The sequence below is a fragment of the Stenella coeruleoalba genome (genome assembly GCF_951394435.1).
Source record: "Stenella coeruleoalba genome assembly, chromosome: 7".
In the NCBI taxonomy this organism is placed as follows: domain Eukaryota; kingdom Metazoa; phylum Chordata; class Mammalia; order Artiodactyla; family Delphinidae; genus Stenella; species Stenella coeruleoalba.
The window spans coordinates 74356619-74382418 of NC_137153.1; the positions used below are offsets into that span (position 1 = coordinate 74356619).

The window sequence follows — 25800 nt, forward strand, 5'->3', positions numbered from 1 at the left end:
TGTGCAGTGGCATTTCCTTTGGCCAAGTTGGTCTCAATAGACCTGTGGGAAAATCTGAAAACTAAACCAAAAAGCAGTATAAAATTGGCTAGTTTCTGGGTCCTACACAGAAAGGAAACAAGTTGGGCTTTTTCCACTGTATCCCTTGCCTAATTGTGAAACAAAGGCTGTTCTCTGGGCTCTGGTGGACCAGCTTGTGGGTTGCAAACTTGGGGAGTTTGTAAGTGAATGTTCTGTCTTTCTTTCTCTGTATCTTATACAACTATTTAGTAAAAAGAGGATGGTTAACATGCAGGCTCTGGGCTGCATGCTCAATGTTGACAGCAGGAGAGAGAGTGGAGAGAAAAGGAAGAAAAGCTAAAAGAAAGTTATGGGGTAAAATCCAGCTTGATTGCTAAGTTAGCTAACAAGATGTAAAGGAACAGTCTCCTACATGCATTTAATGTATGACCTGGCTACAATCAAGTCCCAGTGCAAGATGCAATTCTACTTAAGACGACGTAAAACCAATGTCCGGTGGATTGAGTGTGATCATTGTTCCTTGGGGCCACAACAGAACATGTGGACTTGGACAGACATAAGGCAGATGGCCAGGTTTTTCACTACAACTTTGCAAAGAACAGGGTTGATATGGATCTGATGAAACAAGTTTCAAACTCAAGTACAACAAGCATTTATAATTATACAGCAAACAACTGTGGTTACAAACACCCTAGAGATGGGTGTATCAGATTCTATGCCAGATGCCTTCATATATATTAGCTCATTTGTCATGATAACAAACACATTTTTTAAAAGATTATTAAGATTATGGAGGCTGATCATAAGACAAAGTGGTGGAAACCCTGCAAGAAACACATTAGAATTTCCCGCCCATTCATTTATTTTTTAGAAATTTCATTTGACAATCAATGAATAAGACACTTGCTATATTTTAGGCATTATTCTGCATGCTTTATAACTTGCAGCTCACAAAAATATGAGAAAAAAAATAAGGTGGTGTCTTAGCTCAAACAGCCATAAAACAAAATACCATAAACTGGGTGGTTTATATAACAGACATTTCTCACAATTCTGGAGGCTAGGAAGTCCAAGATCAAACAGCCAGCTGATCTCTCAGTGATCCCCAGTGAGAGTCCTCAGCTTGGCTTCAGATGGCTACCTTCTCACTGTGTCCTCATAAGGCAGAGAGAGAGGAAGAAAGCTCTCTGCTGTCTCTTCTTATAAGGGTCCCACCCTTGTGATTTCATCTTATTACCTTCCAAAGGCCCCATCACAGTCACATTGCAGGTTAGGGATTCAACACAAGAATTTTGGGGGGACACAATTTAGTCCATAACAGGTGGATTCTATTATGTCCATTTTATAGGTGAGTAAACTGAGGCGCAAATAGGCAAGTAACTTGCCCAATGACACACAGCTAGTAAGAGAAAGAGACCTCAGAGCCTGGATTCAAACCTAAGATTCCATCATCTTAACTACCGCATTGTGCTATTTCTCACGGTCAGGGAGTTGAAAGTTACATTAGAGTCATGAAGGTTTGAATGTCCAGACATCTGTATTTAGTCTATCCTTGTGTTTCATTCTTTTGTCTGGGTCAGTGGCTCTCAAGTGGTGATGTCCATAAGTAATACTCTTTCCATGTTATAAAGACTTTTGAGAGTAAGTTGGACCAGAAGTGACTTTTGGCCAACATGCTTACTTTAGAACCACATCTGTGTGGATAATACATTCAGTGTAAATGGAAAATGTATATTTATCACCACAAACATAATGAAAGAAATTTAAAAGCCCAGTTTTTATTTTATTTGTTGTCCAGTGGTGCCTTTGAAAATGAGTAAACTAATATTCTTTGGAAGGGGTATGAATAATTCAAGGCCAGGAAATATCATTTTGAGTGCCCTGGGCAAGGCGCTTCATCCCACAGGCTTGAAGACTCGATTTAAGCCCTTCTTGGGCCTCATTTATCCCAGTTAACTGTGTAAACAGTCTGTTTTTAACCCATGGAAACAGAGATTTCTCCATTTCACTAGAGTGTGTAGATGGGCCCAAGAATAAGCTGTTTGCTTAGGCATAGCTGTTTACACCCACCATGACTGATAGCTTCATTTAACATAGTAGTGTTGGGTTTGCAGTAGGATCTCTGTTGAGAAGAGGCTGAGGACCAAAATAGTGTACAATCAAGGAACAAAACCAAATCTTGTTTTGCTATGTGTTATAAAGAATAGACTATTATTTCATATTACTAGGTGAGTGAAGGAATTGGCTATACTGATGGTTGCCATGGATATACACTGCTCCAGCTGGTCCCACATTACAACAGGAATCAGTGATGTCGAGTCGAGGACTATCAAATGAAGGGATTTGGCTTTACTAACTGGTAGAAGTCTGTGTGTCAGCATCTGAGACCAACAGAGATGTTCACAGTCATGTTTATGTGCTTCAAAATGCAAGAGAATTGCCACTGTTATGGCAGGTACACAGGGCCAAGTGGGCAGAGTGGTGCCAATAATACAGTCCTTGCAGTCTCTTTCATTTAATTAATTAAATGTTCATATGAATTAGTTAATAATTTTTTTATACTTATGCCTTGTTTAGGCCTGGCTCTAGTCTACGTTATATTTCTGCAGAACTGACCCAGAATATTGACCCACAAACAATCGTTCATGGGACTTAATTTACTCTATTTTGAGATTTAAAGAGATAAAGTTAAGGATGTTTCCATATTTTTGTAGATTTGGTGATCTGAATTATTTAATGCTCAAGATTTAAATTACTTTAGATTCTTAGACTCTTTATTCGTGTGGAATCGTCTTGCTAGGCAATCCATAGCTAGCCTAACTTAAGATATTGTACATGTAAAAATAATAAAACTGCATTTTAAAATATTCTGTAATTCAGATTTGTTGTTGTTGTTTTTTTTTTTTTGCTAATTTGATTCATCTGATAGTTAAACTTAGTAGAGTTGTAGGTCATATTATTAAACGATACTTTAAAAAGTTAACTTGCTGGGGCTTCCCTGGTGGCGCAGTGGTTGAGAGTCCGCCTGCCGATGCAGGGGACACGGGTTCGTGCCCCGGTCCGGGAAGATCCCACATGCCGCGGAGTGGCTGGGCCCGTGAGCCATGGCCGCTGAGCCTGTGCGTCCGGAGCCTGTGCTCCGCAACGGGAGAGACCACAACAGTGAGAGGCCCGTGTACCACAAAAAAAAAAAAAAAAAAAAAAGTTAATTTGCTGAAGAGAAACATTTGGGTACTTTTTTCTTCTCTGCCTAAGAGAATCTGGGTGTAAATTAAGTAGACTGAACATCGGGCCATTATGACATGACTACTAACTGTTCGATAGAGTAGATCCAAGCACCAAATGTCCACTGAATGGCCAGCCAATCATTTAAGAGTAGGAAGAAGCTAGCCACTTGCAAATAAAATACTTGATTCCAAATATCTCCAGCATAGAAACATCTGAAATACCTTCTGTAGTCCATCTTCCAGTCCTTCACATTATGTTTCTCTCCTTCTGTTCCATTATCATTCATTCTCTCTTTTACTTCCTTATTTTTGAAGAGATTATGAGGTCAATTTTCTATTCCATCAGAATAACAATGTCATTCATTTTGAGCTGGCCAGAAAATACAATGTCCCCTTCTTGTGTGTCCTTCCAATGCAAAGCCCCTAGCAGCTCTACCAAGGTTTGACAGGAAAAGACTCTCCTATCCAGATTATTGGGTGATTATCATACCTACCCTCAAGAGTATTGATGCAAAGATAAATGAGTTGTTGATACATGTAAGACTTTAGACAGTGCCAGGTACACAGTGTGCGTTCAATAAGTTCTGGTCATGTCTATAAGAGGCCCTCTAGCTGGTAGTCTTCCAGTCTAGACTCCTGACCCAGCTGCCAGGGTTCAAAGTTCAGCTCTGCCTCTCAAAATAGCCATACACTTTAGGCAAGTTACTTATTAGGTCAGACCATATGAACTTTCTGAGAGTAGATCATTTTTGACCTACAAAAATGGCAGCTTCACAGGGCTGAACCTAACATGAACATAATATTCTCTATGCCTCAGTTTCCTTACCCATTAAAAACAGAGGCAATGGGCTTCCCTGGTGGCGCAGTGGTTAAGAATCCACCTGCCAATGCAGGGGACATGGGTTCAATCCCTGGTCTGGAAAGATCCCACATGCCACGGAGCAACTAATCCCGTGTGCCACAACTACTGAGGCTGCACTCTAGAGCCTCCAAGCCACAGCTACTGAAGGCCCACATGTCACAACTACTGAAGCCCGCATGCCTAGAGCCCATGCTCTGCAACAAGAGAAGCCACCGCAATGAGAAGCCCGTGCACCGCAACGAAGAGTAGCCCCCGCTCGCCGCAACTAGAGAAAGCCCGTGCATAGCAACGAAGACCCAATGCAGCCATAAATTAATTAATTAATTAATTAATTTTAAAAAGAGGCAATAACCCTACTTCATAGGATTGTTATGGGGAATACATGAGTAAGCATTCATAAAACACGTGGGACAATGCCTGATTACAGAAAGTGCTATTTAAGTATTTACTATTATTATTTTTATTACCCTCACATCTCATTACTGCTTGACACAAACTTTTCCCAAGAATAGCCTGCTTCTGTCGATCAGCCTTTCTGTCTTGCCTGCAATGCCCCTCTCCCTCCTTCAAAGCTTGGTCTCAATTCATGTGATCGACCCCCCCACTCTATTCCATTTCTGCCATGTCTCTTCGCATTTGTTTATTCACTAAGGACAAGTTATTTTACATCAGCTGACAGTGGTTCCCATGTTGTCTTTGTCTTCTTCATATATTGACCCTGGAGTGTGAGGGTCCAGGAAGGTTATGACATTTCTGCTGTTTTAATTGTACCTTTTCATGTGATAATTATTTTATATCTTTAGAAAAATTAAGTGACATAATGTCTTCCTATGTTTTTTAAAAAAGACTAAAAAAAAAACCTTGAATAATGGACATCCACATGCCAAAAGAAATAAACATTGACCTAAATCTCACCTTATGAAAAATTAATTCAAAATGGGTCACAGATCTAAATGTAAAATGTAAAACCATAAAACTTTTAGAAGAAAACACAGGAGAAAATCTCTGTGACTTTGGATTGGGCAAAGATTTCTTAGAAATGACACCAAAAGCACAACCCATAAAAGAAAAAAAAACTGTTAAACTAAACTTCATAAAATGTAGAACTCTTCTCTAAGAAAGACATGGGTAGGAGAATGGAAAGACTACCCACAGACTGGGAGAAAATATTTGCAGAGATAGATCTGACAAAGGACCTGTGTCCAGAATATATAAAGAACTCTTACAACTCAACAACAAGAGAGCAAACAAGTCAATTTAAAATGGGCAAAAGATTTGCAGTCACTTCACCGAAGAAGACCTATGGGTGGCAAATAAGCACATGCAAAGATGCTCAACATCACTAGACACTAGAAAAATGCAAATTAAGACTATAACGAGATATCACCACAAGCCTATCAGAATGGCCAAAATAAAAATGAAACAAAGAGGAAGAAGAACAACAAAAGTGACAATACCAAAGAGGATGTAGAACAATCAGAACTCTCATACATTGCTGGTGGGAATGTAAAATGGTACGATCACTGGGAAAACAGTTTGGCAGTTACTCAAAAAGTTAAACATAGAATTACCACATGACCCAGAAATCTCAGTCCTAGGCATTTATCCCAGAGAAATAAAAATTTATGTTCACACAAAAACTTACACATGAATGTTTACAGCAGCGCTATTCATAACTGCCCCAAACTGGAAGCCACCAGAATATCCATCAACAGGTGAATAAGCAAACTGTGATACATCTATACAATGGAATCCTATTCAGCAATAAAAAGGAATGAACTAATAATACAAATTATTGATATGCAACACCATGGTTTTACTTTCAAGGGCATTTTGCTGAGTGAAAACAGCCAGTCTCAAAAGGTTACACACTATACGACTCCATTTATGTGATATTCTGGAATATAGTTGTCAGGGATTGGGGTCAGGGGGAGTCTGATACAAAGGAGTTTTTTGGGGGTAATGGAATGACTCTGTATCCTCATTGTGGTGCTGGTTACAGAAATCTATGCATGTATTAAGACTCACAGACCTGTATACAATCACCACTACCAAAAGCAAATTTTATTTATTATAGGCAGATTAAAAAAATATAGCTCCTTGGGTATTTTGATCCCTAGATCTACCTTGGTCAATAAAGCAGAAACCTGAAAAAAAAAAAACTTGAATAATCTTAGGTTTATAGAAAAGTTGCAAAGGTAGTACAGAAAATTTCTGTGTACCCTTTACTCAGTCTCCTTTAATGTTAAGGTCTTACACTACTATTGTGCATTTGCTGAAATGAAGAAATTTATATACATTGGTATATTACTGTTAACTAAACTCCAGACTTGAGTCAATACTTTATCAGTTTTCCACTAATGTCCTTTTTCTCTTCCAGGACCCCATCCAGGATGCTACGTTGCATCTGGTCATCAAGTCTCCTTAGTCTCCTGGTTTGTGACAATTTCTCAGTCTTCCTTGTTTTTCATGATCTTGACAAAGTTTTGAGGAGTACTGGTCAGGTGTTTTGAAGAATATCACTCAATTTGTGTTTGTTGTATTTCTTTCCCCTCATGATTAGACTGGGGTTATGAAATTTAGGGAAGAATACCACAAAGGTCAAATGTCTGTCTCATCATATTCTACTGAGGGTAAATGACACCCACATGACTTCTCACTGGTGATGTCAATCTTGATACCTCTCTGGGTTATTTAACAAAGTAAAATTTTTACATAGAACTCTCGACATATTAAAGTTCCCAAGAGACTCTTCAAAGATAGTAAGTAGCAAAATTCCTAAAATCATAGTATTTTGAATTACCAAACATGCTTGTTCAGTTGTTATCAATCTTATCAGACCCAACACCTCTTTTTTATAATAAGTATTTTCTACTGCCTCCTTTACTGCTCTGAAATGAAATTTATTGATGGCATAATTTACCTGTATGCAAAATCAGAAAAACCAGAAAAATCAATATAATGTCCTAATTTTAAAATAAAGGGAAACTAAAAAGGCAAGTGAGTTATAATATAATAATAAATATTTCAATATATAAATGCTCAGGTCTGACTATTCCACAAGCCACAGTGAAGTGGTCAGGTGCTTACACCTACATGAAGAATCTCCACGTATGGGACAGACACAAATGTAGACTGACAGATGACTCAAGTATAATGGGCAGGATTGTCACTGGTGAGTTGATTTTCTAAAAGGGTGAACAACCCTTGGGAAAGTTCCAAAGCAAACAAAATACCACTGCCATCAATCTTCATGGTAGTTTCATTCCTGGAAAAATTTACTGCTTATTAAAAACATGCAAAAATATTGTATCTTTAAATGTAAAACAGAGCTAGGCTCAGATAATCATAACCAGGTTTTTCACCTACATGAATGCCTGCAGGAACTCTGGAAAACTGTGTGGGACAGAGAACAATGCTTGATTGTGGGAGTGTCCTGTATATTGCAGGACAGGGGCCCTCCCTGGACTCCACCTACTGAATGCCAGTGGTCCCTCCCAATCAGGGAGGGCAAACAAAAACGCTCCTCAAGGGCTTCCCTGGTGGCACAGTGATTGAGAGTCCACCTGCCAATGCAGAGGACACAGGTTCGTGCCCCAGTCCGGGAAGATCCCACATGCCGCGGAGCGGCTGGGCCCGTGAGCCATGGCCGCTGAGCCTGCGTGTCCAGAGCCTGTGGTCCACAATGGGAGAGGCCACAACAGTGAGAGGCCCGCGTACCCCCCCAAAAAAAACAACAACAACAAAAAGAAAATATGGAGGCCATGCTGCCCTGTCAAGACCACCACTCAACTAGTTTAAGTCCAATCAATTCAGTCCACAGCAAGGGGCTGGGTTTAGGTCCACATAGCCAGCATACGAGGGCAAAACTTAGCCTGAAATTCAGGTCTGTGCTCCTGTTCTGCATGATCTGGTGCTTGCTGAGCCCTCAACAGTACCCATGGTAACCGCTGGATTGATGCTGATTGATCAAATCATGCAATTCACATCACATACACAAATACACACTTACATAAGCATGCACACATATATACACCACCACAACCACCACTATCATTACACTATAGCTAAATTCCTGTACCAAACCCTTCAAAGATTTTCCATTAAATGCAAGAGAAAACTCATATCCTTACACTGGCCTAGAAGGCCCTGGACAACTTGACCTTCATTTGCTCTTCAGTTTTTTTTCAAACTATATTTTCCCTTGAATGTTATGCTTCTACCATGCTGGTCTTCTCCCAGTTACTGACAAGAATGACCTCCTTCCTACCTCAGGGCCTTGGCACAGACTATTCCCCCTCCCTGGGTTCTTCTCCTACTCGTTGCTTGGCAAACTCCTACTTATTCTGCATAGCTTAGCTCAAAAAGTCACTTCCTCAGAAAGCCTTTCCCTGAGTCTCCGTGTCTGATGTTCTCATATTACCTCTATTTCTTGAACACACACTTAACAGAGCTTATGATTAAGTATCTGTGTGATTCTATGTTTGTTATCTGATGGCCCCACTCAGATTTTACTCATTACTGTGCCCCCAGCACCCATCATAACGCCTGGAACAGAGTAGGTTCTAAACATTTGCTGAATCCACGAATGGATGAGAAATTGTATTAGCTGTCCAAAATGACTTTTGGGTTGGCTAGAAGGCAGACACAATAGGGCAAACAAGATCGTGGTTTTTCATTATGATCAGTAACAACAGAAGCTTGGTTCTATTTTGCTGTTAAGAGAGAGAGGCATACTATTATTTGAGACAGATTGTTTTGGCTTAACTGTTTCAATGGGCTTTGTTTGAAAAGCACACAGTGGAATAGAGGATGCTGGAAAGCACCCTGTTGTTTGGATGACTCAAGGCTCCTGCACCTATTTAGAGCTGGCTTCCCTGCTGGAAGGGAACAGATTTGCAAACTTTGGCTTTATAGGACTCAACCCTACAAGCAACCACACTTCATCCTTTCCCTGTTTACTACCAATAACACCTTATCTCTGATTAGTCCTTGGTATTGTGCCTTTTAAAGTACAAATTTTGGGACTTCCCTGGTGGCACAGTGGTTAAGAATCCACCTGCCAATGCAGGGGACATGGGTTCGAGCCCTGGTCCAGGAAGATCCCACATGCCGCGGAGCAATTAAGCCCATGCGCCACAACTACTGAGCCTGCACTCTAGAGCCCGCAGGCCACAACTACTGAAGCCCGTGCACCTAGAGCTCATGCTCTGCAACAAAGAGAAGCCAACGTAATGAGAAGCCCACGCACCGCAACGAAGAGTAGCCCCCACTCGCTTCAACTAGAGAAAGCCGTGAGCAGCAACAAAGACCCAACGCAGCCAAAAATAAATAAGTAAATAAATAAATAAAGTGCAAATTTTGTTTCATTCTTTCCCAAACTTTCAGTCCTTTGGGTATCACTTTCATTAATTTGGCACATCTGCACATCACCAGGGTTATTATTCATTAATGTTTTCTTTGAACACACCACACCTTGACATTGATGCAGATTTCAGCTTCATCATAAACATTAATATGCATGAAGTCCTGTATTTCTTGGGCTTATTATACTCATTGGGGAAAGACTGCTCTTTTTCTTAACAGTGTTCCTGGAGGGAGGTTTACCAAGCCAGACCTCCTTACTGTCCTTAATTTGTTAGGAATACTGAAGCATAGAGAGGTTCACTAACTTGCTCAAGGTCACAGAGTTATCAGAGGTGACAGAACTGGGATTCAGAGTGCCTGGTTCTTGGTTCCATCATGGGCTGTCCCTGCTACAGTAACTCACACCATTCTTAACTGAGTTCTACACGCATACCAGGCACTCATGTGTAAATGTGAACTGCTATGGGACTAATGATCACTCCCCAAAGCAAACTTTTCTGTAAGATTTTTTTCACTGAGTATGTTATACCCAGTGCACAGTGCTGGTATCTCAGGGCTAACACTTTTAGCTGCCTCTTCCCAGTCTGTAATCTTCTGACCCATCTGTGAACACGTCTCATTTACAAGTGCTGTATTCTTGTTTACATTACTAAGATGTTCACAGTTCTGATGATGGATGCTGAGGTGCTCATAGTGACAGGTCAATATCCTCTGTGGAGGTACAATGTGTTATTCATGTGGGTGTCTAATTCATCCATGATGGGTGCTTCTGAGAGCGTCCAAAGTATCACCATCCCAGTGTCGAAGCAACCCTTCAGTGAGGCCAAAGGATGGCTCCAACAGTGGAGGCAGCTCCCTTCCTGATCCCGGAAGCCACCAGCTTCTGGAAGATTCCCTACCCTCCTATCAGCACATGGTGGAGTGCTGTTTCCTGAATGACTGCAGAGTTGCTGATCTGTTCTTAAATCCAGTCCCTAACTTAGAATTAAGCCACACATTTGAACCCAGCATTTCCAGTATGGCATGTTATACCAAACTGAGCTGCTTTAGACCTTAAACTCCAGTCACGCTGGCATTCTTTCTGATCCTAGTTAAGCACAACTAATAGATCATTTTTACCACATGGCTTTTGTCCTTGCTGTTCCCTCTGTCTGGAATGTTCTTTCTCCAGTTCTTGCCACACTTGTTTTCATCATTCATATTTCAATACAACCTTATCACTTCAAGGTCTTCCCCTGACCATTCTATGTAAAATTGTACCCTAATTCCTCGCCCCAATGACTCCCTAGCCTACTACTTGGATTTATTCTCTTTATGGAACCTATTACTATCCCAAAGTACCTTATTTGTTTACTAATTGTCTACCACCCTCCTGCCCCCAATAGACTGTAACTCCCACTAAGGGAAAGATGAGGTCTCTCCTGTGTACCACTTTCTCTCCAGGGCCAAGTAGAGCACTTGATAAGTGGTTGCTAAGTAAATGAATGCATAACTGTGGTCCAGTCACTGGAGCAAGGTGCAGGGGAGAAAGGAGGCCTGTGGAATCAGATGGAAGCAGCCTTCTGTTACAATGTAGAAATGAGGGCACTGACTTAGCAGTTAGACAGGTCTGGGTTCCAATTCCGCCTCTGCAACCCTGGCTGTGTGCCGTAAGGAAGTTATTTAATCTCTGCTCTTTCTGTACATCAACAGTAAATCAGGATTAAGTGGGTTGCAGTATATCCTGTGCCTGGTCTGGTGCCAGCCACTGTAATAGGATCTCAACAAATGTTAATTGACTTCCCTTCACCTAGAAATGCCAGAAGAAACCCATGAAACTCATGACACAGCCTTTGTAACACACCTGACAGCTAATAAAGCACTCAGGCATCCTTATATTTAGTACAATCTGCTTAAGTGCAACTGCCGTACATTTTTCAAAAAGCAGTGACATTTTCGACATTTGGTTATCTTATGTAGACTCCTGACAGGTTGTATAATCTTAAATCCACTGAAAAGAATCTAGTCTTTTAGTGCCTGACCTGTTTGATGGAGACGTCCCCCACCCTGTATATTCAATTACTCGCTGTATAATAGAACCCATGCGCCATACACAGTTCCTCTGGTCATTGAACACTATGTTCCTCAGGTGGCATCCGTGACTTTGAAGTACTTGTCAGCAACTGGCTTTCCTGCAACTGTACTGCAACCACTTAGTTCACAGTGGCGTTTTACTTCTAAAGCCCTTGTTCAGAATATTAAAAAGGGCATGCCACACACTATTCCTTTGCTTCAAGGACTGTGATTTTGTAAAGCTGGATCCTGTGGTCTACTCAGGAGAGAGTCACTGGCTCCAGCACAATGTTTAAAAATGGTTTTGGGTTTGGTCCAGTGGTGTTAAGTTGGTCAGTAACTGTAACTATTGAGTCTGCTTATGGGGAGTGTGGTTCTCCTTCCTGCTTCATCTCAGATGATGAGCTAGACTGATTGAACTGGACAATTTCACAGGACTTCTGAGGTCACTGAAGCCACTTTCTCTGGTCATGCAGGATGATCCTTTCCTATTAAAAAATCACTGACATCTCTCAGATAAAAACTTGGGAAGTGTTGAAGTTTGCTAGATTTTACCTGGATCAGCAAAACACGTGGTGAATTCTGAATGATAAGAACTCTGGGTTCTCCTCATTCTTCACTGCAATGGTAGCTGGATTTATTCCATCCAAAACTGGTCCCCAAGAACAGGTGATGGGACCTACTGGTGTTTGCTAAAAGTGGCTTGTCATGTTGACCATTCTGATACCATAATTGCATGATGTCCTAACTTGGTCTTTGGTCTGAAGATCAAATGAGTGAGCAGAGTGGAGAGAGATGTGAAACTCTGTAAGCAATGGCAGATGGGGGCCTAGAACACTGTTCCTGGCATCAGGTTGTGAGAACTTGGGATCTTTTCAGATCTGTCCTTTAGGACTTTGCAGATGTTGACGGCAACTACCTTGTGCCATTTTTTTTTGAGAAGCAACAATAAGTTGAATTTTGGATTCTAATAGACCAGGTTTTCTCAACCTCAGCACTACTGACATTTGGGTTGGAAGATTTTTTTGCTTGGGAAGTTGTCCTGTGTAGTAGCATCCCTGGCCTCTACCACTAGATGCCAGTAGCATCTTTCGAGTTGTGGCAAACAAAAATACTCCTAAGCAGTGCTAAATGTCCCCTGGGGGTGGGGCTGGGGGGCAAAATTGCCCCCGGTTGAGAACCAGTGAGGCAGACCTAACTGTGGGAGATCCTGCGGTCACAAGAAAACTTCTTTGAAGGTATTCCAGCTTCTGTTGGCATTCCCGGGGCTTTTTTAGACATTTGAGTTTCCTGGGAAATAGATTTTTAATGGACCTGAAGATAAATAAAGGATGAACTAAAGGAAAAGGTGAGAGAGGGTGGTACCTGAATGCATGTGACTCCTCTCCTCTGTCTTCCTCTCTCTCTTGACTCCTCTCCTCTGTCTTCCTCTCTCTCTTTTGCATCTGTTAGTCTCCTAGCAGGGAGAGGTGGGGTGTAGGTGAGGAGAAACCTGGCTGAACTGGAGAAGCAGGAGTTGGGAACTCCAGCACCTGCAGCCTGAACTGGGGGGAGCCTGAGGCTTTTAGAACTTCAAGTAGTCCTGATATTTAAATTCAGGTATCAGCAATTTATTGCAGACAGCAGAGAAGATGGTTTCTGGAGGTAAGCCGGGCATCTGCCAGGGCCCTTGGCAAAACTGCAAGGTAGGCATAGTTGTTTCTGCCACCAGCTCTCTTTCCGAGCCTTCCACACACCCCGCCTCACTTTCCCTGCCCTCCAGGCACACAGTCGCCTCATGGTGCCCTCTGGGTGCTCAAAGTCTGCCTCGCCCTCCGTTGGAGCCATCTGCTTCCTTCCTTACCTGCCCCCATTTTAACTTTCCTTCCCTGAATGCTGATTTCAGCTTTTTTGGGGGGTTAAGATGAAAGATTCAAATACTTCACACTAAGGGGAGAAGAGTCAGTAGGTTTAACCCATTCAGGGGATGTTCTGACTCTTCGAAACTTGCTATTTCTCTTTTAAAAGACATTTTGGAACAAAGGGCTTTTCTACGGCTCACCGAGCTTCCCTGAAATGAGCATCATGGTTGTATACTTTCCAGCCACAATATCCCCACTGGCATTCACAACCTGTGAATTCCATAAACTACAGCCTTAACTTAGAAATGAGCTCCATACAAGGTAAGCTGTGCATTTCCCATAAGAAAAGATTCAAATTCCTTAGCCTGTCATACAAAGGCTTTACAATCTACCTTTCTAACCTCTTCTCCATTCATTCACTCAAATATGGTGAAAAAGATGGACACGAACCCCGGCCTTCACCCTCCCAAAATGCATATAGTCCAGTGGGGGATACACATAAGAAACCAGAAAAAAACAATATGGTGCCATGTGTTAACCCAGGGTAGGTAAAGGAGGCTTGGGAGCACCTTGTAACGGGGACTAACCCTAACTGACCGGTCCAGGGAGGGAGTCTCACTTCTCTGCTGTCTCCACATGCCTACACCTGGCATACCTTGTCACCTCTCTCTAGCTTTGTGCATGATGGTCCCTCTGTCTAGAATGCCCTCTTATGATCTGTCTGGGAAACTCTTAATACCCTTTATGATCCAGCTTAACTGTTACCTCCAGGAGAATTTTTCTGGCTGTACTTTGCCTTCTCTTGTTTTTCTGCTTCAACACGTCCCCCTCACCCCACCCCCCCTCAAATAAAAGTATGTTCTTTACTTTGAGTTAAGTCCTTATACATCACATCTATGGAAATATATATCATACTGATTTGTTTACTTGTCAATCATCCCTATTAAACATTTTTCGAAGCCAAGGCAATAATGTATGTTTCTTTTTAATCCCCAGCTCCTCGCACAGTGCCTGGCACACAGAAGCGCTCAGTAAATGTCACTGAATGAATGAATCCATTCTAACTAGAATCTAGAAAATGTGATAGCAGCCTGTCTGTTTTATTCCTTTTTATATTACATTGTGAGATATATCATATATACAGAAGAGTCCATAAAACATATATGCCCAGTGTAAAATGAAAACCCATGTAACGACAACCCAGGTCAAGAAATAGCCCCTCAGGGCTTCCCTGGTGGCGCAGTGGTTGAGAGTCCGCCTACCAGTGCAGGGAACACGGGTTCGTGCCCCAGTCCGGGAAGATCGCACATACCGCGGAGCGGCTGGGCCTGTGAGCCATGGCCGCTGAGCCTGCGCATCGGGAGCCTGTGCTCTGCAACGGGAGAGGCCACAACAGTGAGAGGCCCGCGTACCGCAAAAAAAAAAAAAAAACAAAAAAAACCAACAACAGAAAGAAATAGCCCCTCAGGTTTTAATCCATCAGTGGATGTCATCTACTTGAACTGGGTGTGTCACCATGGCAAGGACTCAAAATTCTATACCCGAGCTGAAGTTATTGGGGTCTTCTGCCAAGCATGCCCTCATCTTGAACCTCAGGCCTGATACTCTAGACACCAAGTATCTGGCTGAAGGCCAAGCGATTCAGTCAAATGTCACTTGCCAGACAGAGTCTGAAATCTAGCAGCAGGAAGCTCTTCACTCCACTGGACAGTATCTTGTAAAAGATCCTGAGCACCTAACTTCCCCTCCTCACTGAGACTGCAGGCTTATTTGGATTCTCGTCACATTTGAGAAAAAACAATTAACATGTAATCTTGCTGGCCCTGTCTGTTAATAGTTAACCTGTGTGGAGGTCAGTCTATTTTTTGGTTGTTGTTGATACAGATCAGTTAAAATCTTGCCACGTTATCAGAAGGGATGTACTCTGCTCTGCTTTGAGTGGAAATCAGCCATCTGCCTCGTTGCATTTGGTCAGGACACTGTGCCTGTGGAAAGGCCCGTAGTTACAGGATGCATGGCAACCACCTCCAGTGTGGCACAATGTGGAGCTGGCAGGGCTCTCTGGGTCTCATCCAGCCCCACTGCTGGGCTCACACAGCTCTCTCTTCCTTCCTCAGCTGCCCTCAACAACCAAATGCCTACCCTCCCTCCTTCCCTTCTTTCCTTCCTCCCTCCCTCCCTCCATCCCTCCTCCCTTCTCTCCCTCTCTTCCTTCCTCTCTTCTAGCTACCCAACAATCAATCTCTGCACAGTCTAGAATGATGACTTGTTCAATAAATATTTCTTGAATGTGGCTGTAATTCTCTTCTTGAATACAAATTCAGCTAAACTGCAGGAAGTTATCAACTCTAGGATCCCATTTGAGTTCACTTTTCTCTGTGTGTGTGTGTTTGAAGTATGAATCCATGATCACTACATTTAACTTAACCCAAATTTTAAATTCCTTTATAATAAACTTTTCATCCTCTCAATTGAAAATTTTCAAATTCCTTTATATGTATCATTGAAATCTTTTTTTATATTATGTAAAGCAGGTAACAACCTTACTTTCTTTCTATTCCTTATGTCAAGGGGTTTATTTCATGCACCAACTATTTTCTGAGCACCTACTTTGTGCCAGACAGTTTGAGATGCTGAGGCTACAGTAGGGAACAAGGCAGATGTGTTTCCAGCTCTCACAGAGCTGCTGTTCTGAAGGATTTTTATATACTAGAACTGAGCTGTCCCATAGGGTAGCAATTAGCAATGTGCAGCCCTTTAAATTAAAACTTCAATTAATTAAAATTAAACAAAAATTCAGTTTCTCATTCACACCGGCCACATTTCAAGGGCCCGCTAGCCACATGTGACTAAAAGTGCAGGACTAGATCAGTTCCACCATCACAGAAGATTCTACTGGACAGGGCTATTCCAGAAGAACTTGCAAGACCTACTACCATTCTGAGACTTTAGGAAATCCCTGCAGCAACACCATGAGACGATTTATTATGATTCCTACACATTTCCTTTGAAACACTGAGATTACATCTAGCATGCCTGGCGCCAATAAGTTTATTTTTATTTGGGGCATCCTGTTTTTACTTACAAGATGGTTAAATCAGTGTGGTGGGATAGCATTATGAAATACTCATTCACATTTCCCGCTTGTTTTGCAAGCAGGTAATGGCTCTGTATCAGGGAAGGAGGGGTTGCAAGGCACAACCCAGAGACAGCCTTTGAGTCTCTGGCTGCTTCTGTGGTCCGGATTTACCAGCTCTCAGGACTTTCAAGCATTTGTAGAAGGGGTAACAGAGAGAGGAATTTGGGGAATAGATGAAATTACGCTGGCGGGAGCAAGACTGGAGGGGAGAGGAAAGAAATGTGTGTCTGTGTGTATGTGTGAGGGTGTCTGGGAGTGAACGCCAGCTTGCATGTGCTTTGTGGGCGCAGGCTGCGTGGTTTTCCTGGCAGTTCTTTTGTGGGTAGCAGGACCCCAGAGGGAGCAACTGTCTAGGATTTGGGACTGTGGGGAGACCTCATAAGTCAGCTACACTTGGAGGGTCACACTGACAGGCATAATGGACATTTTAGCAGCAAACTGTGTGGACAGATTACTCAAAACTATAACGTGCTCCCACCCCCAACATTAACCCACCTCAGGGAAGGTAGAGAGGGCTGAGCCTGAGGTCATGATTCTCCCCCAGCATAAGGGGTAGGTGTTCAAAAGAGAAATAAGCAGAATTATAATAAAAAATAAAGTTGATTTTCTGGCAGCCTCTCCATCTGTGATCTGGGAGCCACACCCATTCCTCAGGCACCAGAGCAATCTGTCCCCAACACAATCTTGGAAGCCTGAGCAATGGCCACTCTAGTCTGCCTCTGAGACCTAGATCTCATCAGCCTCATCTGGCCTCTTATGCTACTAGGGCTCCAGTCTCCAGCTGCCTCAAAACTAAGGAAAAGTTATTCCCACCATACCTTTCTTACCTATGATCCTCTATATCTGCAATGCAAACTCCCCTGGTTAACTATCCTGCCTTATGCTACTGTCCTCATGTGATGTTGTGCTTTCTGCCCACTGAATTTTCCCATTTCTCCCTTTCCTCCCTTTCCCCAGAGCCTTCTGGAAAACGCTTACCACTGAACACAAACTCCTCTGCTTTCTTACACTTATCGTAAGAGCAATACCCCATATTCTTGGCTTAGCTAAACCCATTTTGTAGGAAGACACCACCTCCCTGTAACCTTCTCAAATGGAAATCCCACATTTCCGCTCATCTGCCAGTGTGGTTCCCATAAGTAACGTGTGCATTCTCGCTGACACTCTTTGCCTCTTCTAGACCACTGTTGTTCACTGCTGTGCAAAAAGCCCTTCTCCTTTGGGTTTCAGATCATCCCGCTCAGTCTTCCCGTCCACCCCCTCTCTTGTCATTACCATGGACACTTCAATATCTGTAAGTGACAAACACAGAAGAACCTAGCTTCACGATGTGGGACCCTGATTCCAGCATATCCTAGAACCCATTCTTATAGCCACTCCTGGACCTTATCATTATCCTAAATTGTTCCACCTCTCCATTTTGAATGCCCGTCTACCATTCTCTGACCACAGCATGTTATCATCACTACTCTCAGGATCCTTAGTCCCCAGTGCCCTTGGTGTTCAGGTTAGAATTCTAGTCCTTTGATTATTCTTTTTTCCTCCTAGGTACTTACCAACATTGTACCTTTATTTTCTTCATCCTCCATCCTAGACCTTATAATGCATAACTTTAAGAACCCTTGCAAGCCTCTTCAAAATCCCTAGGCCCCTTTCTTTCTGCCGTAATGGCACAACAAATCTTCAATCTTGACTTAATCCAACTATTTGTCTTTCCTGATCTGGGCTGCTGAGTCTTGACTGAGAAAACAGACAACCTAACTATGCAAAGAGGCAGCCCTAAGCAATTCTTTGATATGTTTGGGTCAGTGACTTTCCTGAGGGGTGATTACAAAACAATACTCTTCTTTTCCAAGCCTCACTGCATGGACACCCCCAGGCCATACATATACAACACTTCTCTCCCTCCCTTTTCCCTGGTAAATGCTTTGCCTTGCTACTCATTTACTCTTAAATCACTGTAATTGATTTTTGCACTCCCACTGAAATGCAAATTCTCTGGCCAAAGTCACCAGTGACTTTCTAAAGGTCAAACTGAATGGACTCTTTCAAATATTCACCTAGTTGCACTCTTCTCTTGCATTTGATACTGCTGACTCCTCCATTCTCAGTATTCTGCTCTGGCCTTCTCTTCTCTCTCTACTTGTGCTCTCTGGGAAGCTCACCCACTCCCATGGCTTTGACTGGTGGTAATATTCTTGAACCCCAAATCTGTACCTCCAGTCCAGCTTTTTCTACTTAGCTCCAGAGTTCTATATACAAAATAGTCTTCTTCATAATTGTTTTGGAATTCCAATGGAACCTTCAAGCTCCATCCAAGCCCAAGTGAACAAGTCCCCTTCCCCCCACAGTTCATCCTTCCTGCTCCTCTATCTCAGTAGATGACAGCACTGTTTAGACTGAGCCAGAAACCTTGGAGTGAACTTCATCTCCTCCATCTTAAATCCTCTTCCACTTCCCGCACTCCCACCTTCTGCACCATGTGACTTCCATCCAGGTCCTTCTGACTTTACCTTCCTGAAGTTTTATGCTGCCTATCTTCTCCATCCCAACTGCTACCGCATTAGCTAATGTCCTCCCACCTTCCACCTCCATCCCTTTTATGGACCCTTTACATTTTGCTTGATAGCTCCAACTAAAACATATATCATATCATGGTACTATCCTGAGCAGGGAGTATAACTCCGCTAAGATCTATACTCCTGTCTCTCTTCAGACCCATCTGTCCTGCTTCCTGCCTCCTGCCTCTCACCCTGCAGTCAGCCATATTAAACTACCTGCTGTGCCTGGAACTTTCCATGCTAAGTCTCGGTTTGGAATGTCATTCTTCTCCTTCACACCCCCCCTGCTCCCATCTGTCTAGCAAATATCTACTTAAATTTCAGGGCTCAGCTCAACCTTCCCACTCTTTGCAAGGCTTCATCTACTGTGCTCCTCCTTTCACCCCAGGAAGAACTGACTACTTTCTTTCTGGGGCTCCATCTCCACATGTATGGACCACGTCAGTCTGTCTCTCCTGGACTGTAAATTCCTTGAAGACAATGTCTCTGTCACATGCATCTCTGTACCTCGATGTTCAGCTCATAGTAGGAACAAAATAAATATTCATTGACTGAGAAATGAACAAATTAAAAATGGAGCCTAACCTGTGAGCAAAGACTAAAATCAGCATGATGACAGTGGAACAAATGTTGGTTACAACAGTGAAATGAATCATCACAATGGCCTGTCTGCAGATAGTTCTGCTGTTTGTAAGCCCGCTAACCCTCAGGTTGCATTAGTAAACAAGTTGGGTGGGGATTCTCTAGAGCGTAAGCTGACTTTCAGGGACAGTAAATGGGGGTGGTGCCTCATATTGGCTTACTTCCTTAGCAATTTGCAAAAACAAAACCCAGCAAAACAATACCCCCTTTCCCAAAAGTTGGCACAGGCTCGAGTTTGTCTTTTCCAAAATACTTTCCTTCGTCAGGGAACACTCCCCACGCCACAGCTGTCAGGCATAGTGTGCTCTGAATCCATTAGAGAAGGTCAGTCCTGAATACCAAACAGATGCAGAGCCCTGAGTTTCCAGAACTGGAGTCTATGGCTTGAAATGCATAACAACAGTCATCTTCTGTGTTCTTGCTGTTCTAAGCTTCACCATAAGTAGGCATATTTTAGAGACCGGCCTTGAGCTATCCTAATTTCCACACCTGAAGTGAGCAACAAATGATTTGAGACAGAAAAGTAATACAGGAGAATGTCTGAGCTTTACATGCCCATGCATGCTCCTTGTTTCCTGACAAAAACAACACTTTAAATCCAGTCAACATCACAGAGACAACAAGCCTACAGAGTTTTTGAACCGCAAAACTTCAGTACTAAATAAACAAATGAGCAAAACCAAATCAAACCAAACAACAACACAAATATCCCTCTTACTCCAGATAACCTATTAATTTCAGACGGAAAGGCCCTAGGCAATAAGGGAAATAAAATGTGATCCATGCATTAAGTAGGTTGGATAGTTAATTTAGGGAGAATAGAAACGGCTAAATAATAAGTTGTCATGGTAGAAAGTAAGTTTTGGACATTCTGCTTCCACATTACTAACCAAACTTGTGAAAATACTCAAGAGAGACAGAAAAAAGGACTAAATTTAGATGCTGATTTAATGTATTCAAGAGCATGATTCATTTTCCCCCTGCCCTGGTACAGCCTGGGGAATCTGTGTGTATGGCAGGCAACGCAAAGATGCCCTGTAAATAAAGGGATGTCTCATTCATTCAGAGGCTCGAGGAAGCTAGAGACCCCGTTTTCTCTGCCAACAGAGGTGAACTTCCAAGCACCTCACACACAAAAACGTAGAACCAGATTTCTCAGCTGGCGAAAATCCATCTAATTTTAGCTTTGCCCCCGCCTTGGCATGAATGTGCTGGAAATTTATTCTGCTGTTCCTCTACTCTGAAGTGGCTTTTTTCCCCTCAGGCTCCAGTGGGATCCTGACCAGCTCTCAGAAGCCATGCAACGTGGGTCATTTAATGAGATGCCCAGAAGGATATCATCATTCGGTAGCAATGCTTTTAGCAACCTGGAGCCCAAGTCCCCTCACGGTAGCCCAGAGATTGGGTCTTAGAGAGCTAGTATATATAACATAAATACCTGAGATTATTTTGGGCTATGTGAAAAAAACAAAAACCAGAAACCCACCAATCAGACAATGACAGCAGGTTCAATTCCCATCCATTAATCAGGGTGTTAGGCAAAGTGTCTAGAAGAGCAGATCATCACTGTTCCTTCCTGAGTTTCATTATCTGCTGTTTCCAAACACATTCTTGCACTCACTTCTGCTCCCAACACCAACGCAAATGTTTTAGCCTCTACAGATAATTAAGATTAAGGCTGGACTATCGTTTGTGTTAACCCAACTTGGCTTAGAGGTCAAAGTATATGTCATTTTGTAAATTTACATTCTTTTTTTTTTTTCTTTTTTCCTTTTGCTTTTAGTCTTTAAGCACATTTGGAAAGTAACCTTAGAAGTCTCATTCTAGCTTTTTTGGCCTTATTGATAGTCTCTGGGTTTAGGACTAACTACAAGAAAAAAATGGAATGTATATTAAAAATCTGTAGTTGGGTAATACTGCCTCCCAGAAGTGAGGGCATTAAAGCTGTCCTCCCTTCTGAGGTGTGAGACAGATGTTAATAACCCACCCCGAGGGCCCCATTATACAGCCATATACACTCATCTTAATTAAGAAACATTATTTCTGCAAACATGAAATGGGTTTGACAATTTTGCAGCTAAAAACAAGAAGAGTTAGACATGGAGCGCGTGCGTTACATTAGCAATGAGCTGCTCTGAGAAGGTGTGCGAGGATGGGCAGGACTTGGAGAAGTCCCCACTGGGCACATCCACACGATGGGGCTGGTGGACCCTGGGCAGGGCTGTGCGTCCAGGGGGATATGAGATCCAATCAGCCTGAACACATGCTTCACAAACCAACCTGCACACAGCACAGAAAGGAGGCCAAGACACCGCAGGGCAGCATAAACGATTTGTACCTTTCTCAAATAGCTCGGTACTTGGGTCTCCGGGGCAGTTCTGAACGTCTGGGCAGGGCCATCACCCAATCCCCCTTTGGCCCACTCAGTGCCATGACATGAAGACCAAATCATTTAGAGGACAGGGATGTTCAATGACTTTGGCCAAGTGTAATGACAGGTTTGGGGGCAGCGTCCTATACCCATTTGAGAAAGGACAAATACTCTTTAACACTCTAGACAGAAAACTGGCTGATTTAGCTTAGAACAGTGGCCACCATTGCAGCCAATTTCAGAATATCAAAAAGGAAGGTAAGTGGTCGGGGGGAAGGGTGTCATGAAGGTTACATCCATCCAAGGCTGAGTTGGCTACATACTGGGATATGTGGGATATGGGGTAGAAATTTATTCTCACACACAAAGAGCACCACAGATCTAATTAACAATGTGGGAAATCTCTATTCATACTTCACTCACACAGAACACTGCACTTCCATCTCCAGGGTTTTTTCAAGTTCTAAACTACAATCAGCCCTTCTTTTAAAATAACAATAATAGAACCTCTGATTCAGCCAGATGGTGGTGTTTGTTGCACTAGGCTGGGTTCACAGTACAACATCAATAAATGGCCACTTGTAGACGGACGGACAGAATCCCACTCATAAAGTACACCTACACCTCCCTCCTTCTCCCATCCCAAAATGTTGCACTGTCAAAAGACCCATAGGGGCTTAATTTCATTTGGGGAAAGAAAGGAAAGATAGAAAGAGTAAAATAATGTAAGTGGAAAAGCAATTTCTTGGGGAAAAATAGTACATTTAATCTCTGAGGAGAATGATCATAGGTGGGCTTTTTAAGTGTTGCTTTGCCTTTAGGGACCATTTGAAAAAAGGAATTCAAAAGAGTTTTCCCCAGTCCCTGGAAAGCTGTCTTGGTGAAGGCTGCACATTGTCAAAGATATTCCAACTGGGAGATGGAGTTAAAATTCTTGCTCAGTGAGATGGCTAAGTCTCATGAAATGAGTATTTGTTCCAATTAGGTGTTCCAAAAAACCTTCTTGCCTCAGATAACTCACTGTGAGAAGGAAAGAGTATTTGTTCAAAACCCGTCATGGAAGGGAAAATGAGAGACTGGTGTGTTCTGTGGCCAGTGTACACATGCTCTTCACAGGCCTGTAGGACTCACACTTTTTGGTGCTTTGTCCTTACTTTCCTGGTCTCAGTCCTACCTGGGACTGGCGGGGAGGGGGTGGGGCGGGGGAGATGCTGACTAGTTTCTGTTCCTGTTTTTAATAAGCTATACTACCTAGTTATATAATCCTAATCCATGTCCATAGTCCAGAGCTCAGATGGCTGGCCTGTCAGCAAAAAATGTTAGAAAAATGTTAATTCAACAATGTTGGAAGGATGTTATTTCTAGAGCTAAACTCCTCAGGGAAAATGAGAAATGGTTGCTCCTGGGATTCAACTCCTCCACACTGAAAGATATTTCTTTCCTGATGCTTTCTTCCCAAATAATTTCCCAGTGCCTGGTGTGCCCTGACATTTGATCCAAATAAAATGCTGGAACAGACTCCTAGGACACAACTATCTTCAAACTCTATACAAGAAGGGTGTTTATTACAGAGAATCAGCATCTATTAGGGCATGAAACATCGGGGGCCTGCTGGCACTCGCTCCTCACAATGAATCACTTCATGATATAGATACTATTTTTTTTTCTGGCATTTACAAGCAAGCAACTCATTTTATAACCTAAGGCATTTTCCATACTTTCAGGCAATGAATACTAGCTTCTTTTGAGTCTCAATAGCACATAATTTAAGACAGTGGGAAAAGGAGCTGGAGAATAGTTTCCAGTGCAAGGAAAACACCATGCAGATGTTTGCCCTCTTGAATTCTGATGGCGAAATTGAGAATTGTTTATTTGTTCTGAAGTCAAACCCAAGGAATTTATTTTTTAAAGGCTGGGGTAGGGTGGGGAGTAGTGACATAATATACTCCTAATATTGAAATATTCAACACATGGCCCTAGGATTTTGAATCCCCAAAGAATTTAGACCTTTTTAAATGGTTCATTCTTGATCAAATTTGGCACAACAGATGTCACAGAAAGGACATACCTGAAAAAAACACCCGAGGACTACTTTGCTAAAATTGTATATTCACCTTCTGTAGTTGTTTTTTTTCCTCCAAGATAGCAAGCTAGGAATCAGTCCTCTATCTTGAGCCATTTATTGAAAACAAACAAATAAACTTGGAAAAGATATGACCCAAATGAAGTTAAATACCTGACTTTGGTGTATGAGAATCATAAACTTGCTTACGGTCTATCTGGTCTGCAAACACTTCCCCATAAATCATCCAATAGGGCATGTAGAAGATGTTCTTGGCCAATTTCCATGATGGCTCCTCGTTGGGAAACAGGATGGCTTGCCTGGCGACCCCAAAACTCATCAGCACCACCAGCATAATGATGACAAAGTACATCATGTCTATCATCTGGAAGGGTGGGAAAGCAGAGGGAGAAACAAAAGAAAACCAGAATGACCGAGTATTCCTGTGGTGCTGACATTGAAGGAAACCTTTGAAGGAGGTGCACTTTTGAGACTGCTGATAAGGGATGTTGACATAGGGAGCTGTGTTCAGGTAAGAGAACACTTGGTCTATTGAAGCCAATGTCTATACAAGCTTGTCAGTAACTTAAAAATCATTTTTAAAAAAAAGAAAGCACATGCACAGTGGAACCCCTCCATCTTCCATTGTTTTCTGTGGGACCTAGTCAAGACTAGGCATGAGAGTCATGTAACACAGAGGCTTGAGTCTTTATATTAATGCAGTACTAACTTTTTTTCTGCTCCTGGGAAAGGCAAATGCCCTTGCTGGGTCTCTTTCTTCTTAGCAAAACTGGAATTGAGATAGTTGAACTATTTCAACAACTATTGCAATGCTGTAAATTCCCTAAATTCTGAAAGGCTTATGGAGAGCTGAAAAGCTCAAGAAAATAATCATTTGTTAACAAGGCTAGGACAACCCAGATATCTACCTTATACCATCTTATTCTTGTGGCCCCTCCCTCATTGCATGCTATTCTATCACAAACCAGTCTCTCAGAGAACCACTTCTTCTGTGCTTTCTTCTGCAGTGCATCCTGTCAGTTATGGAGGGTGTTTTTGTAGGCATTAGAATCAGGTAGCCTAATGGCCCATTCCTGTGTTTGCTGCTGAAATGTTGGATTTTCATCTCGACATGTTTATAAAATTCTCCACTCCATTCACGTACAATGTTATCTCTTGTTCCTCTTTATTCCTTTCTTTTTTGCTTGTTTTCATGATACATGTTATCTGGGATCTGTTTCTCACATGCCAAATTACTTTCCTTTTATCACCGAAAGTAGATGAGGATGTACTATTATTTTGCCTGGCCAGAACCCACTGCCTCCTTCTTTCAGAAACAGTTCCCACCCACTTTGGCCCTAAAGGCAGGTGTCTTTTCCAGGCTGGGTTAATCATGGTACCTTGCCCTCTGGCAACAGTGACAGGAGGTAGGCATGTGACACAGACATGCCAACCAGAATTCCTTCTTCAGATTTTTTTTTTTTTTAACTGAAGCAGGAGAGAGAAGCTCCCTTACTCTCTCTGTAATGACGTGAATTCAGAGTGTCTGAGGCTGAGTCTCCCACTAGAGAAACTGACCAGAGTGAATGAAGCAGCTATTCCGGAGAGAAAGAGTGTGCTGTGATGGTAGTTGGGGGCCTGGCTGCAGTAGCTTT

At 42.4% G+C, this 25800-nt stretch overlaps 1 protein-coding gene across 13 annotated transcripts in view; it reads right to left on the reverse strand.

Annotated features, from left to right (window-relative positions):
- TRPM3 (transient receptor potential cation channel subfamily M member 3) overlaps window positions 1-25800 on the reverse strand; it is a 1004761-nt gene that overhangs the window by 38376 nt on the left and 940585 nt on the right. For 11 of the 13 annotated variants that reach the window (XR_013829197.1, XM_079927590.1, XM_079927589.1 and 8 more), the window contains one exon: window positions 24356-24530. Coding sequence is in view for 12 of the 13 variants with exons in the window: in XM_079927590.1 (XP_079783716.1) it covers window positions 24356-24530 (175 nt within the window). In the remaining variant the exon portion in view is untranslated. Of the gene's footprint in view, window positions 1-24319; window positions 24531-25800 lie in introns of all 13 variants that reach the window. The other 2 variants (XM_079927586.1, XM_079927585.1) reach the window with 1 other exon arrangement.